The sequence below is a fragment of the Tenrec ecaudatus genome, chromosome 16, assembly GCF_050624435.1.
Source record: "Tenrec ecaudatus isolate mTenEca1 chromosome 16, mTenEca1.hap1, whole genome shotgun sequence".
Lineage (NCBI taxonomy): Eukaryota > Metazoa > Chordata > Mammalia > Afrosoricida > Tenrecidae > Tenrec > Tenrec ecaudatus.
This window is the reverse complement of record NC_134545.1, coordinates 10,943,333-10,960,154: the sequence shown is the minus strand read 5'-3', so window position 1 is coordinate 10,960,154 and position 16,822 is coordinate 10,943,333. Positions and strand designations below refer to the sequence as shown.

General features: G+C 39.0%; 2 protein-coding genes, 1 non-coding gene and 1 pseudogene across 4 annotated transcripts in view; 1 reads left to right on the top strand and 3 right to left on the bottom strand.

The window, feature by feature from the left end:
* The window catches only part of TAOK3 (TAO kinase 3), a 212,827-nt gene that overhangs the window by 115,872 nt on the left and 80,133 nt on the right, over positions 1-16,822 (bottom strand). The gene's annotated exons all lie outside the window — the stretch shown is intronic.
* Positions 8,608-10,963, bottom strand: LOC142429610 (10 kDa heat shock protein, mitochondrial pseudogene; annotated as a pseudogene).
* On the top strand, positions 9,911-9,970 carry LOC142430032 (U7 small nuclear RNA). Its single transcript, XR_012780521.1, has one exon. It is a non-coding gene; the product is annotated as a U7 small nuclear RNA (small nuclear RNA).
* On the bottom strand, positions 14,972-15,692 carry LOC142428783 (small ubiquitin-related modifier 1-like). The gene has a single exon (XM_075533613.1). The coding sequence runs from the start codon at positions 15,573-15,575 to the stop codon at positions 15,273-15,275; it is 303 nt and encodes a 100-aa protein (XP_075389728.1). The 5' UTR covers positions 15,576-15,692; the 3' UTR covers positions 14,972-15,272.

The window sequence follows — 16,822 nt, the reverse complement described above, 5'->3', positions numbered from 1 at the left end:
GTCGTCAGGAAGGAGAAGGGATCACGCTTGACCAAATAGAGGGTCAGTGAAAAAGAGGAAGACTTCCAATGTGCTGGAGTGACATAGTCGCTGCAACATGGGCTCAAACAGAAAAGGATTGTAGAGATGCTGCAGAAACCAGGTGGTGTTTCATTCTGTTGTACACGAGGCTGCTGTAAGTCAGAACGGACTTGATAACACCTGACAAACAAAATCACAGTGATGCTACAGGGCGGAGAAGAGCTCCTGTGGGTTTCTGAGAGTGTAAATATTTACAGGAGGAGAAAGCCTCATCTTTCTCCCTCGGAGTGGCTGTAGGTCTTAAAGATGAGCTGGAATCAGCTTGATGGCAGTGGGGTTTAACCACAGTAGCAACAGTGATCAGGTTAGTAATACACAAACTAGAGACATTTTGTTAGAAAATTTACAGTCAGACCTCGCTATCCTCAGATTCCTGTCCTTGGATTCAAGCCACAGTGGATCACAAATATTTGTAGGAAAAACAAAAAGGCAAATAAGTAGTCAAAGCAATCCTTAAAAGGGGGTGAAGGGAGATGTCGGACAGGGCAAGATATGACAAAATAACAATTTATAAATTATCAAGGGCTCATGAGGGAGGGGGGAGCAGGGAGGGAGAGAAAAAAAAAAAGAGGACCTGATGCAAAGGGCTTAAGTGGAGAGCAAATGCTTTGAAAATGATGAGGGCAAAGAATGTACAGATGTGCTTTACACAATTGATGTATATATGGGTTGTGATAAGAGTTGTATGAGTCCCTAATAAAATGTTTTTTAAAAAAAGATTAAGTGGGAATGAAAAGTGCTATTTATGTAGCATTCACATTGTGTTAGGTATTATAAGTAATCTAGAGGTGACTTAAAGTATATAAAAGGACATTTGCATTTACATGCAACTACTATACCACTTTATATAAGGAACTTGAGCATGCATGGATTTTGGTATCCATAGGTGTCCTAGAATGAAAATCCCTCAGATATTCATAGAAAATTATAAACATATCTACAGAAAAATGAGAAAATAACACTGTTAATAGTGGTTATCTTGGGGTAATAGATATAGGTATTTGTGACTTTCTTTTCATCCTGTATTATCTGTATTTTGTCCGTGAACACAGTAATACTTTTATAATGAAAAAAGTAAGCTTCCATATTTTTTTCTTTAAAAAAAAAATTCACAGTTACCATATTTTTAAAACATTAAATTGGAATAGAGGGAGCTTGGAGCAGTGGAGTCAGGTTAGGGCTACCAAACAAGAGAAAAATGAGAGTCTAATTCTGGAATTTCAGAATAAAATGGACAACAAAAGGCAGACACCATGCTATGGAGACATAAATCTGGCATCATGAAGAGCCAGCAACTGATTGAGGGTATTGCCAGAAAAAGATGGTGGAGTCCAAGGTACGTATGCGGTTCTAAGATCAAGCAGAAGTCTAGGGACAGAAATAGAGAATTTAATAGAAAGAATAACCTTAATGGGAGAAAGATAGTGTTGTTTAGCCTAGTTGACTTTCAAGGGAGAGCTAGGCATCCGGATGGAAATGCACAGTAAAAAGAAATAGAAGCTGGGATTCAGGGAAAATGTAGAGATTCCGTTCTAGGAATCACTTGTATTAGGTAAGAAACTCAAAAAGGTAACTCAGGCGAAGAATGAAGGAAAACAAGAAGGTTGAGGGCCAATCTTGGCGGCAAGCCTCAAGGGTCACAGACCAGCATGAAGTAGCAAAAAGAAAAGTCTCTGGGGACAGCCCCAGTCCTAACTAAGTCGGACCCCTCCCCAGAAGACTGCACTGTAGAGGGCAGCACTGAAGATACTGCCCAAAGAGAGTGGCAGGTCTGCCCAGACCACACCAGAAAAAAACTAAGAGGGAAGAGGGATGGGGGGGGGGGGGTGCTGTTGGGTGGAGGGGAGAGAGCGAGAGTGAGAGCTAGAGAAAGTACATCCTGGCCCACCAGGCTTTGAGGACTACATTCCTGCTGGGAACAGCCAATGCACAGAGAGGACTGTGGGGCTGGCCACATCATGAGACATGACATACACACCCCCACTGACCCACAGAGCTACAGGGGACAGCATTGGAGACACAGAGTGGTAATTGGACCTAGACTGACCCCCACCCCCAGCCCAAGTGGATTGTAGCAGAACAAGAGGAGCAAAACAATGTAGTATACCAGGAATCCTAAAAAGAGACCTCTGAATTGTTGGGCAGGGTGTGGCACTTTACCTGACCAGATTGGAAAACATTCAAAAGGGTCAGCAGACAGACCTGGAACTATTACAGGGTTGGGTTTTTTGGTGTGTTGTGCTCTTTTGTTTGTTTTCTCTCTTTCCTTCTTCTCATGTCTATCCACGTAGGATAGGTAGGATAATTGATCCCAAGGAGAAAACAATGGGTCGATGACTCTGGGGGGACATGGGAGAGGCGGAGGTGGGAGAAAGGAACAATAAGAAATCTAAATCGACGGCAAGGAGGACACAGAATGCCTGATGGGATTTGATCAAGTGCAATTCAAGTGAGAGAAAGTATTGAGAGTTGAATGAAGGTAGAACATGGAGGTGGGCCAGAGGAAAGTAAAAAGAATTAGAAGAAAGAACTAGAAGGCAAAAGACATTTAGGCATGCGTTTCTGTAAATATATTAATATATAATGATAGGCCTATAGGTCTATGTACATATATTTAAATGTTAAGCATTAAGGTAGCAATAGGCATTGGGTCTCTACTCAAGTCCTCCCTCAATGCAAGAACACTTTGTTCTAATAACCTGGCATTCTGTGATGCTCACCTTCCCGCAGGATCATTGAAGTCAAAATGGGTACATAAGCAAATGTGGTGAAGTAAACTGATGGTGCCCAGCTGTTAAAAGATAAAGTGTCTGGGGTCTTAAAGGCTTGACGCTAAACAAGCAGCCTTCTAGCAGAGAAGCAACAAAACCCACATGGAAGAAGCACACCAGCCTATGTGATCATGAGGTATTGACAGGATCAAGTATCAGGAATCAGAAGACCCCAAACAAACCAATATATCGATGCAAATGATGGGGTTGCAGTAGAGACCCAAAGACCCTCCGTGGTTAATTGGACATTCCCTCATAGAAGGGTCACAAGGAAAGAACAAGACAGCCAGGGTGCAGCACAGCACTGACAGAACATGCAACATTCCTCTAGTTCTTTAATTCTTCCTCCTCCCCATTATCATGACCCCAGTTCCATCTTACAAATCCTGCTAGACTGGAGCATGTACACTGGTACAGTTAAGAGCTCTCAACAGATGGAATCCAGGACAGATAAACCCTCAGGAACAGCATTGGGACTAGCAATACCATAAGGGTAGAGAAGAGGTGGGGAGACAAGGGGGAAAAATGGGGAACTGTACAATGACGCATAATTTCCCCCCACTACCCAGAGGGATGAACAACAATAACGTGGATGAAGGGAGGCATCAGGTGGTGTAAGATATGAAAATAAAGGTAATTTGTAATTTATCAGAGGTCCATGAAGGTGAGAGGATAGGCGGGAGAAGAAAAAGGAGGAGTTGATACCAAGGGTTCAAACAGAAAGAAAATATTTTGAACATGATGAAGGCAACATATGTATAAATGCACTTGATATAAGTGATGCATAAATTATAAAATCTGTAAGAGCCCCCAATTAAATGATTTATTTATAATAATAATGTTTTTAAACTTCTAGGACAGGTTTCCAGAGAGATAAAATAAAAATTTTACAAAAAAACAAAAAGAGAGAGAGAAGGTTGAGGACAAAATCTTTGGGGATATTCCAAAGTTGAATTTGTAGTAATTCAATATTATATATTATAACTAGATATTAACCCCAACGTACTTATTTTTTTAAAAGCTAAAATGAATAAAAAAGAGGACCTGATGCCAAGGGCTTAAGTGGAGAGCAAATTCTTTGAAAATGATGAGGGCAATGAATGCACAGATGTGCTTTACACAATTGATGTATGTATGGATTGTGATAAGAGTTGTATGAGCCCCTAATAAAACGTCTAAAAAAAAAAAAAGAAGCTAAAATGACTTCCTAAGCCTAACCAAATTGAGATAGTCAAAAGAATAGCATCAGAGGTCAAATTTAGATTTTTTTTCCCCCCCATCAGCTTATACTGTTTTTTTGCATCATATGCACATGGGGAGAAAAAGATTCCATTTTTGTTCAATTGGTGGAAAAGTTTCAAAAAGGAAGAAATTATGAACAATATAGTAATAAAATATAATGACTGACCATCAAATTGTTAAATTAGTCTATATGTCTTCCTTTAAAAAAACCCATTTTCTTTATCACCAGAATTTAAAATTTGGAATGACCTTAAAAAGTGTTCAACAAGATTAACTTGCTTTGAAGTCATCCAAACCCATCTGAGAAATCCTAACCCTAAGCCAAATTATGTTCTTGTAATCACTTCATAGGCAAGCAAATGAAAAAGAATGAACAAAGAAAGAGAGAAGAATCGATGCAGTGGACCTATGTTATTGGTGACAAATATTGAAAATCCCAGGGATTGTCGAAGATGAGAACAAATCAGTTTTAGATGATACCCAATCGAGTGAGGGTGGTGAGACTTGCTTACTTACTTCGGACACATCATAAGCAATGAGGAGCATTGAAGAGGGGCATCGCGGTTGATGAATTGGAGAGGCTGTCAATGTGAGGGAAGCCCTGAGAGAGATGGATAGACTGTGGCCAAAACAATGCACTCCAACATAGCAATGATCACGAAGATGCAGTAGAACCAGGCAACGTTTCATTTGGGTGTATGTTATGAGTTGGATCTGATTTAATGGCAAGTGACAAAAATAACAAATTATCTAGTGATCATGACTGACACTTGTGCTATCAAAGCTTTGGGTGAACGCTTGATCAGAGAACACTGGCCAGTTGATCAGCATCAGAGTACACTGGAAAGAAGTCTTAGGTTTTAGTTCTTAATTGGTGTTATGGCATTAAATCAATTAACTTAGTTTATTTATGCCTTAATTTCATGGTCTGCAAAAAGAGGGGGTTGGCCTAGGTAATCTCTAAATCGAAGACATAGCAAGGTCTACATAATCTCTAGGTCAGAGACATAGTGAGTGTCCAGAGACAACTCTACATTGAACACTGCCCTCCATTTTCAAGATAAATAGGGACTGACTACTCTCTTGTCCAGCTGCCTCAGTTGGTCATCTTTCAAATTTGTGGCGCCTCAGACGATCATTCACCCCTGATCAGCTGCCTCCATGGACTTGCACCCAGAGCAAGTGCCCTCTTTATCCTCACCTCCTCTCACTATACCTCGGCTCTAAGTTCCATTCCAGCTTTAAAAGTTCATGATTTGGCATTGCTGCTCAGTTTTAATCTTTTATCCAGATTCATAAAAAATGTTGAGTTCAATATAACCAAACTTCCCAACAATTTTCACTTAAATTGTTTCAAAGTCAAATAAAAGAAAAACCCAAGATGTAAACATCTTTAGTCTCTGCAAATTTTACCTGCCACTGATCAGCTATATGAAGACACTGAGGGGCTTTTATTTATAACTTCTAACTCCCAGTTACAGGATTACAATGCCAGGCGCTGGAGATAATAAGACATGCAGAAATAAAAGCTTCTTACAGCTAATGAAGGATTATCTGGCACGCAATTTTTTAAAATGTCACAGCTATTAGCAAGTTCTTTTATTTTTTGTTTGGGACTCTTTCTCTTCTGCCTCTACTTTATTGCCGTGAAAAGTTTTTCTTATGCATAATCAGATTTAAGGGCGTAACTCTGAAATTAAACTGCATCTACTTAATCCTATATTTACTCTTTTGGAACAGTTACTTGATGTCTTTTAAAAAACCATTGGACAAATTTCAAATGGTTAACAATTCGGTATTTAAAATACATTCTGTTGGCTACCAAGTGGATCCTTTAACAATCTCTTTCCTTTCAAAATACATCTTAAAATTCAAAGAACAGGGTAAAAGTATTAATCTTTAAAATAGAAAAAGAGCTCATAATTATTTCATTAGTCTTTGCCCCTAAAAAAAAAAAACCACCCCCAAATAAGCCAAAAACAACAACACACAAACAAACAAGGTAGCTAACGTACTTAGACATTTGTAAGCGGAAAATCTTGACCTGAAAGAATAAAAACAAAAATCCCTTTTCAAAGAATCTTTAAATTTATTTGGTTTGGATTATGAACCTAAATGTGTAAATTCCACAAAATATCTCTTCTAATTATAATTACTTTCTGTTTTAATATTTATTTATTTATTTTTAAAAATAATTTTATTGGGGACTTGTACAACTCTTATCACAATCCATCCATACATCAATTGTGTAAAGCACATTTGTACATTCGTTGCCCTCATCATTCTCAAAACATTTGCTCTCCACTTAAACCCTTGGCATCAGCTCCTCATTTCCCCCCCTCCTTCCCTGCTTTTCCCTCCCTTATTTGGATATTTAAAGCAGTTTCTTATTCCTGACTGATTTATTTGAAATTTAGAGACTGAAAAAACAGGGTATAAATTCTAAGCTCCTTGTAGATGGCTTGTGAATCTTCTGTGATGTAGTCCTTGTCTGCTCTTGAACCTTGTTCTTTATGACTCCTGGATCTCACATTGGATGTCTCAGTTATCAAGGATCACCTGTGCTTAGAGAGTCCTACTTCCTAACGTAGCCAACCTTAGGTGGGTGCTTACCTTTCTTCCTGTGACTATTCATCTATTGATTGTCTTGTTATCTGACATTACACCTTTACAACATTATTGAAAAATTTATTATACTACTATTTTGTGCATTAACATATGTCTGAATATAACAGATACTGAGGTTGGGGGTGACAATAACACTGGCTTTGATGGTTAAGATTATGTATCAAGTTGGCTGGGCCATGATTTTCAGTGAGGTTGGCAGGTACATAATGTTGTGATTTGGGAATTACACAGTGATGTTGCCGTCCTCCATTTTGTGATCTGATGTTACCATCCTCCATTTGTGTGTAACTTGATTTTCCCTTAACAACCTGGTCTCTGGAGGAGTGAGTATAAATGTAGTACTCACTACATAAAATTATGACATTAGGTAAATGTCTCCCTGTTAGACTAGAGATTAACTGCCTGCTAGATATGAAATCATAGTTATATATCAGAGTAGATCGTACACTGCATGTGTTTTTAAAATACCATTGAATTATTGTCAACTCATATAGCAAATAAATAAAAATGGTGAAATAACTATTTTAAGGAATACTATAGTAAATACTTTTTTCAAAGCAAGTAACCATGATTCCTTCAGGTCCTTTTCAAATTGATTTACTTAAAATGGACTTCACCTTTATTTTGGAAGGTTGTTATGTTATTGAACTATGTGATACTCAAATGTCAATAACTTAAGCATTCTCAACTTATTTATTCCAGGACCTGTTTCAGTGGATTTCTCAAAGAACTGACTTTTAAGAGTACTCCTTTAAAAACATTTAGAAACACATTTGGAGTGTGAGACAATGCATTTTTAAGTGAAAAAACAATACATATTAGATATTAAAGAAAAATAAAAACAACATTATGAAGGGTTATGAATATTGATCCCACTTTAAAGAAAAAAAAACCAGAGGCTAAAATGCATAGAGTTAGTATATTAGGGTCCCTCAGAGTCGCCCTCAACTCAGTGGCAGTGAGTGAATGAACAGTTAGGCACCCTTGGGTGATGTGAACAGTGAGAGCACTTGGTCACTACACAAAAGGATGTTTCCTTCTACAAAATCAGTCACTGAAATCCCCATGGAGCATAGCTCTTCTTTAACACTTGTGAATTCATTCTGGGTCAGAATTGAGTCAGTGACAACTGGTAAGCGTATGAGATTCACATCTAGACAATTTAATTCCAAAGATGAGCCTTTTGATCATTATGCTATAGTTTCTACTTCTATCACTATAAGATTTCAGAAATTAAGACCTGACAGTTTTTTTCAAAGATTCTTGAACACCAACTAATGACTGGATCGTTTTTACTTTCTTTACTTAAGGTCCAGGTAGAAGAAGGTGAAGGCTCTCAATTCTAAAACTTTCTTTTTACCTTGAGGTTTAAAAAGAAAAGAAAAATTTTAAAAAGGCAAGGCCATCACTGAGAAGCACTGTAAAGTAAAAAAAGGATGTGGCGATTCAGAAAATGTCTAACTCTTCTGAAATCTCAAATCTCCTCACCTGCCCTGTGCCTTTCAGAGACGCTTCCTCACTGGAGAGAGCCAGCGCTTTAATCACGAGAACCTGGACTAACTTCTAATGTGGAAAGGAAGATTCAGGGCTCGCAGTCACCTGTCATTCTACTTTGCCACAGGCAAATATGGCAAGTGTCCATATACACCGACAGGACCACATTAGAAGAGCTTACTACCATTGAAAATTGTTTTACACTTCTTTTTTTTGGTCTGCATATTTTTATTTGGAAATGTTTTAAAACAAAGAAACAAAATTTTAGCGACACCACATATCATGAGTTTATTATAAAAGAGAGACGTGGAGATTATTTACATGATGACAGATTTCAGAACTTCAGTGGAATGGGCAGCTTCACATGATGCCATTTCAACAGTAGCTTCCTCTAATCCACATACTTCCCAAGAATGTCACCATCTCGAAATAAATAATCCTTATCATCTAGAACTACTTTGGTGCCTCCATATTCAGGGAGAAGAACTTTATCTCCAACTTTCACACTCACTGGTTCAATGTCTCCACTCTTTCCTTTCGAGCTGGACCCAACAGCTATGACTGTTGCTTGCAGAACTTTTCCTTGCGATTTTTCTGGAAGCATAATGCCTCCTTTGGTTAGTTACAGTTTCAGTGGCACTCCTTTCCACCAAAGAGGGGAAGAAACTTTCGAAATGCCTGTCCTGCCACGACGCTTGGGTGGCCGCTGCAAGTCCTCCTCGGTTTTATACTTCTTTAGCAATTATCACACGCAAACTAGAGGAACTGCCTTTTTCTTTTTTATAAATAATTTTATTGGGAGTTCTTACAGCTCTTATAACAATCCATACAGCAATTGTATGAAGCATGCTTGTACATAGGCTGCCATCATCCTTTTCAAAACATTTTCTTTCTACTTGAGCCCTTGGTATCAGATCCTCTTTTTTCCCTCCCTCCCTCACTCTTGTGACCCTTGATAAATTATAAATTACTATTATTTTCATATCTTACACCATCCGCCGTGTTGTTCGTCCCCCTCAGGGAATGTGACTGAGTTAATACATTGATTATTCCAAAGGTCACCCCTTTCTCCCCCTCTACCCCCACCTTCTCCCTACTCTCATGGTATCATTACTCTCATTATTGTTCCAAAAAGGGTTACCTGTACTGAACTCTGTAGAACTAGGGTCATGGTAGTGGAGGGGGTGGGGGGAGGGGCGGTGGTGGCAGGGTTGGAAACATTAAAGAACTAGAGGTATGCTGTGTGTTTCACCGGTGCTATACTGCACCTTGGCTGGCTTGTCCCTTCTTTGTGGAACTCCCTTTTTGAACAGTATATCCATAAGTAAGTCTGTAATGGACCACATCCATGATCCCTAGATCAGAAGAACTAGATACTGTTACCATGACCAACTTTTCTGAATAGGATCACATTAGAAGGCCCTAGCTACAGCTAAAGAAAATTGTGGAACAAACTCAAAATCATGAAAGAGACCAGGCATACTGGTTGGATAGAGATGGGTGGAACCCCCAAGACTATGACCTCTAGTGATGCTTCAGTCCTGGAACTGAACCCATTCCTGCACTAAAATGATCAACCATTTAGGATAAAAAGTGTTTACCCGAGGGTTTAGAAGAGTGAGGAAAGGAGGAGGAATAGAAACAGGAAAATCATGGGAAAATGTGCATAAACTGTTTAATGTAAAACTGGTGATCAGTGTTACAGCTCTTTTAGAATTTGTCTAGCAGGTTTTCTGGTTTTCCGGAAAACCCCTAAAAAAAACAAAAAAGAAAACTGGTGATCTTCTTTGTAGACCTTTATTTAATTCACATTTTAAAAATTAGGGCAAAAAAAGCGATTTTGAGTGGCCATCTAATATGTAACTATTGGTGTCCACTCATACAGAATGAAGGAGAATGAAGGAAATCAAAGACTCGAAGAAGAAACTCCACACAAACCATAACTTCTCTTCTGAGTCCAGAAGAACTAGGTGGAGTCTAGCTACCAATTGCTCTGACCACGGATATGAAATAAGGTCCAAGATAAAATGAAAGAAAAATGTAGAAGAAAATTCAATTTCCTTTTAAAAAGGTAAGATCTACTTGTATCAATAGAAACTAGAGGAATGCCTGAGACTCCTGGCGTAAGACAATCTTTGAAGGTGGAACCGAAGTCATATCTGGAGGTTACCTTTGAGTTGAGCAATAGATTAGCTTATAAAATAAATAATATCACCCGTGAGTAATGTGTTCTCTTAAACAAGCAACTATATGGGATCAAACAGTTAACATTTACCCCCAAATCAAAGATGAAAAGTCAAGAAGCGGAAGGGAAGCTTGATCAATCGAAACGAAGCACACAGAATGGAAATAATGAGAATGCTGACACATTGTGAAAACGTAACCAATGTTATGTAATAATATACATAAAATTTGTTAAATAGGAACTTAAACTGCTGTACAAGCATTCATCTAAAACACAATATTTTTAAAAATAAGAGAGTAAAGTCATTTTATGTTAAGAAAAAAATTGGTTGACATCAATCATTTTAAGAAGCAGCACAGGAGTACTACTAATGATAATGAAGAAGTCCAAGCTGCACTTAAAACACTGGTGAAAAACAGGGCCCCAAGAAGTGGTAGAACCCACTGAAATGCTTCAGCAAACTGATGTAGCACTGAAAGTACTCTCCAGACTATGACAAGAAATCTGGAAGACAGCTGGCTAACTGACCAACCAACTGGAGGATATTTGTATTTGTGCCCATTCCTAAGAAAGGTGATGTAAAATAATGGAGAAATGATACAACAATATAGGTAATTAATATCAGATGCTAGTATAATTTTGATGATGACAACTGGAAAATAGTTGCAGTGGAATATTGAAAAGGAGCTGTCAAAAATATTCAAGCTGGATTCAGAAAAGGGCAGGGAGCAAGTGATCACACTGTTACATCAGCAACAGATGGATATTGGTTGAAAGCAGAGAATACTAGAAATATGTTTACTTGGGTTTTATTGACTATGCAAAGGCATTTGCCTGTGTGGATCCTAACACACTATGGATCACCTTGAGAGGAAGTTCCAGAACACTTAACTGTGTCCTGCTGGGACATGTACATAGAGCAAGGGGCAATTGTTCAAAGAGGACAAGGGGTTATTGCAGGTTTAAAATCAGGAATGGTGTGTGTCAGGGTTGTATCCTTTCACCATATTTTTTCAATCTCTATTCTGAGCAAACAATTCAAGAAGCTGGAAAATACAACAGCAGGATTGGAAGCAACACAACCATGCTTGCTGAAAGAGGATTTGAAGTATTTACTGATGAAGATCAAAGACCACAGTCTTCGGTATGGATTACAACTCAATGTAAAGAAAACAGAAATCCTCATAAATGGACCAATAAGCAGTATCGTGAAACACAGAAAAATAATTGAAGTTGTTAAGGATTTCATTTTATTTTGGTGCTCATGGAAACAGCAGTAAAAAATTGAAACAGATTGTAGTATTGGGCAAATGAAGATGAAAAGGTGCCTAACCCAAACCATGGCATTTTTAATCACCTCATATGCATATGAAACCTGGATAACGAGTAAGGAAGACCCAAGAAGAAATGAAGCCTTTGAATTTTGGTATTGGTGAAGCACACTGAGAGAGCACACAGTGTTGTGTTCTATTGTACACAGTATTGCTATGAGTCAGAATGAACTTCAGGGTACCTCATCACAAATATCCATGAGGTTTTCAGGAGCTAATGCCTCTGAAGTGGACAGCCTGTACCTTTTTCACAGCATGTTTGTAGTCTGGAAGTTCTGCTGAAATCTGTTACGTTTGGGTGACCCTGCTGGCATTTGAAATACCAATGACATAGCTTTCAGCATCACAGCAACACACAAGTCACCAGTTTGGCAAACTGACATAAATGGTAGTATGTCTGCTTGTCATTGAATTAGGTAAATCTGTAGCCCAAGACTTTTTTTTAATAAATCATTTTATTGGGGGATCCTACAGTTCTTATAACAATCCATACATCAATTGTATCAAGCACATTTGTACATTTGTTGCCATCATCCTTTTCAAAACATTTTCTTTCTACTTGAACTCTACATCAGCTCCTCTTTTTTCCCTCCCTCCCACCCTTTTACCTTCATGATCCCTTGATATATTATAAATTATTATTACTTTCATATCTTATACCATCCGCTGTCTCCTTTCACCCACATTTCTGTTGTTCATCCCCCTCAGGTGTGGGAGTTATATGTCAATCATTGTGATTGGTTTCCCCTTTCTCCCCCCACCTTCCCCTTACCCTAATGGTATCACTACTCCCATTATTGTTCCTGAGGGGTTTATCTGTCCTGGATTCCGGTGTCAAGAGCTCTTATCTACACCAGTATACATACTCCAGTCTAGCCGGACTGTACAAGACCTCTTTATAGTATAGAAAAGCAAGGATATTATTTTGAGGACTAAGGTGCACATGCCCTAAGCCATGGCATTTTCAATTTCTCATATGTAAAAGTTTGACACTGAATATGGAAGACCAAAGAAAAAGCAGTGTATTAGAAGTATGATGCTGGCAAAGATTATTGAAATTACTATGGACAGACAGAAGAAGAACAAACAAATTTGTCTTGGAAGAAGTATAGCCAGATGGTTCTTAAAGGCAAGGCTGACAAAATTTCATCTCACATACTCTGGACAGGTTATCAGGAGAGACAATCCCTGGAGAAGAACATAATGCTTGGCAAAGCAAAGGGGCAGCAAAAAGGGGGATGAGCTTCGACCAGGTAGGGTGACACAGAGGCTGGAACAATGGGCTCAAGCAGAAGAATAATTGTGAGGATGGGGTGAGACCAGGCTGTGTTGCGTTCTTTTGTACACAAGGTTGCTATGAGTCAGAACTGACTCAACAGCACCTAAGAACAACAACAATTAACATAGAAAACCAAATGATGCATATGAAGAAAATAAATCAAATGAGTTTAGATGTAGTATTTTTAAATGAGTGATATCACAAAATTGTGTATCAATCAATACATTAATATTCTAAATTGATATTTAACTTTTTAATCTAGATTTTTAAATGGTGTATATTCTAGGTGGCCAACAACCTTAATAAAGGAAACTTTCTTCTTTTTTTTGGGGGGGGGGGCTTTCATTAGCCAAAGATTTATTTTTCAAGGCATTTTCATATTAATGAAGTAAGGTTGGAATTAGAGCCATCTTGTCAGTCCTAGTTTTTTTAAGTTTTATTAGGGGCTCATACAAATCTTATCACAATCCATACATATACATACATCAATTGTGTAAAGAACACCTGCACATTCTTTGCCCTCATCATTTTCAAAGCATTTGCTCTCCACTTAAGCCCTTTGCATCAGGTCCTCTTTTTTTTCCCCTCCCTCCCCGCTCACCCCTCCCTCATGAGCCCTTGATAATTTATAGATTGTTATTTTGTCATATCTTGCCCTATCCGGAGTCTCCCTCCCTCCCCCCCCTTCTCTGCTGTCCATCTCCCAGTGAGGATGTAGATCCTTGTAATTGGTTCCCTCTTTCCAACCCCCTCTCCCTCCACCCTCCCAGGATCGCCACTCACCCCTGGTCCTGAAGGATCATCTGCCCTGGATTCTCTGTGCCTTCTGCTCCTATCTGTACCCGTGTCCATCCTTTGGTCTAGCCAGACTTGCAATGTAGAATTTGGATCATGATAGTGGGGGGGGAGGGGGAGGCATTTAGGAACTAGAGGAAAGCTGTATTCTTCATCGGTGCTACATCACACCCTGACTGACTCATCTCCTCCCCTAGACCCCTCTTCAAGGGGATCTCCAGTGGCTGACAAATGGGCTTTGGGTCTCCACTCTGCACGTCCCCCTTCATTCACTATGGTAAGATTTTTTTGTTCTGATGATGCCTTATACCTGATCCCTTCGACACCTCGTGATCACCCAAGCTGGTGTGCTTCTTCCATGTGGGCTTTGTTGCTTCTGAGCTAGATGGCCGCTTGTTTACCTTCAAGCCTTTAAGACCCCAGATGCTATATCTTTTGATAGCCGGGCACCATCAGCTTTCTTCACCACATTTGCTTATTCACCCGTTTTGTCTTCAGCGGTTCTGTTGGGAGGGTGAGCATCATAGAATGCCAATTTAATAGAAGAAAGTATTCTTGCATTGAGGGAGCACTTGAGTGGAGGCCCAATGTCCTTCCACCACTTTAATACTAAACCTATAAATATAAGCACATAGATCTATTTCCCCATCCTCATATATATATTTGCATATGTACATGTTTTTGTCTAGACCTCTATAAATGCCCAATAAAGGAAACTTTAATGCATGGATTGTAATAAGAGTTGTAAGAGCCCCCAATAAAATGATCTTAAAAAAATAATAGAGGAAATGTTTTCTTTTTTTTTTTTCTGTTGAATACACTTCTGCCTGAACAGCTTTATTAATTGCTAATGTAATTTAGAACTTTTCTGGGATCTTCTGACAAGATTTTCATCTCCATCTAAAACGCTTTGTCTCTTCAGTGAAGCCATCTTTGGAGCTCGTCACTACTCTCCATTTGTCACCATGACTCTTCCAATGGGAGCAGCCTCTTCTTTTGGTCCAGACTCTCAGATTTTCAGAGTAGCTTCGAAAGTTAAGGAACGGTCATTATTCCACAGTTCAGTTCTCTGAAAACCTTCTATCTCCCACTGAAAGCCACAGTCCAGGAGGAAAACAGTCAAATGCTAGAACGTCAGGGTCAATTGGAAAGTCATTGTGAACATTTGCAATGGTCAGTCTTATTTATCCCACAAGCCTGCAAATGCACAGCCCTGGACAAGGGACCTCTCTGTGCACACATGTAACTTTTAAGAAGAGGAGGAAATTATGAAGGGGCTGAGGTTGGATCATCAAAAGTCAGCACAGTGAGAAAACGCTACTGAACACTGAGCACTAGGATTTGAAATGCCAGATGTTTGCAAGAGAGGCGCCAGTTTTCAATTCAGTTTTGAACACCACATTACAAAAGAACTATTTTTAAAAATAAAAAAGGATTAAGGGAAAAGAAAAAAATTAAAAGAATATCTAAACTGTTGAAAACCCCGTTTGTTCCTGACAAACTTCAATCACATCTTGTTCCTCCATTCCCAATTCTTTTGGAGTGTGATTATCAGCAATTCTCTGACCTTCAAAGAGAAACCTGAGTGAATTCATTGGAACTCCCTGTCTTTGACAGTATGATTCTTTGAGTTTCTTGAGATGTGTTGTCATTTTCACCTTGAAGTGGATCTCACTGCTATCCTGTCCAATGACTTTGAGTTTGATGTATTCGCCTTCTTTCTTATCCCCCAAGTCTTCAGTTGAAGGTTTTGCCTCCTGGTCAGACATGGTGATGCTGGCCTCGCCCCGGGGGTCTCCGCACTGCAGCGACCTCGGCCCGGCAGACTCTCGCTCCAGGGTTTACAAACCCGTCAGGCTCCCCCACAGCACCACACCGTGGCGGAAGGACTGCGAGGAAATGTTTTCATTGTGAAAAATGGAATTTAACTTTTTATTTGTGATCACATAGTATTCAAGCAGCCAGGAGTCCTGGTGGCATAGTGGGCTCCATGTCAGGGTACTCCCTGGAAGGTCAGCAATGGTAGGGTACCAAGAGCTCTTTAGGAGAAATATGAGACTTTCTACTCCCATAAGGAGTTGCAGTCTTGGAAATGCACAGGTGCAGTTCTACTCTGCCTTTATAGAGTCACTATGAGTTGGGATTGCCTTGGTGGCAGTGAGTTTGAGTGAGAGCATTCAGGTATGTAGACTTTCTTGTCATGCTAACCACCCAGTCCTATGCCAGAGCCTATAATCTACATTCCAGAAGCTATAGCTTTCCTAATTTATATATATATTTGTTAAAAAGCAATCCCAAGTTTGGCACTTTCTTCCATGGCTCTTGTGTTTCTCTTTGCACCTGCATGGTACCACACAATGATATGAATATAGGAAGATAGGTATTTACCATATATACTTGAGTATAAGATGACCCGAATATTAGCCAAATATTTTACACAAAGACTGCATTAAAAATGTGCTGAAAAACTTGGCTTATACACGAATCTATATGGTCTGTTGATTATGGCCGTACATGATTATTGCTTAAATAAAGACTAAGATGGAATGCTTTATTGAATTGAATTATCCAGAGTAGTAAAGTTTGTTATTAGAAGCACAATGCACTGTTCTTGGGAGAATTAAATGGAACAGCCCACTTGGCCCAGACTGACAAAGGGAAGAGCCATGAAGTGAAGTGACTTAGAGCGATGAACAAAGAACACACACTCTACAGCATAAAGGAAATGAGATGCGAGCATTAAAGATTAAATCCTATAGGTCAAAATAGAAATCACCAAGGGATGGGATCAATACTTTACAAAGTACTTACATACAATGCTTTCAAAATTTCTCGCTTTGTGTATGTGCTTTGTAAAGTATTATCATTACAAAGAGGGAAAAACACTTCTCTTTAAAAACTCTCATATCCTCATTGAAAATAAAACATTAAAACTAAACACAACAAAACTCTTTAGCCATCTCTAAAAATAAGCTGTCCATTTCACTAAATATTTTATGGTTCAGACCAGTGAGGA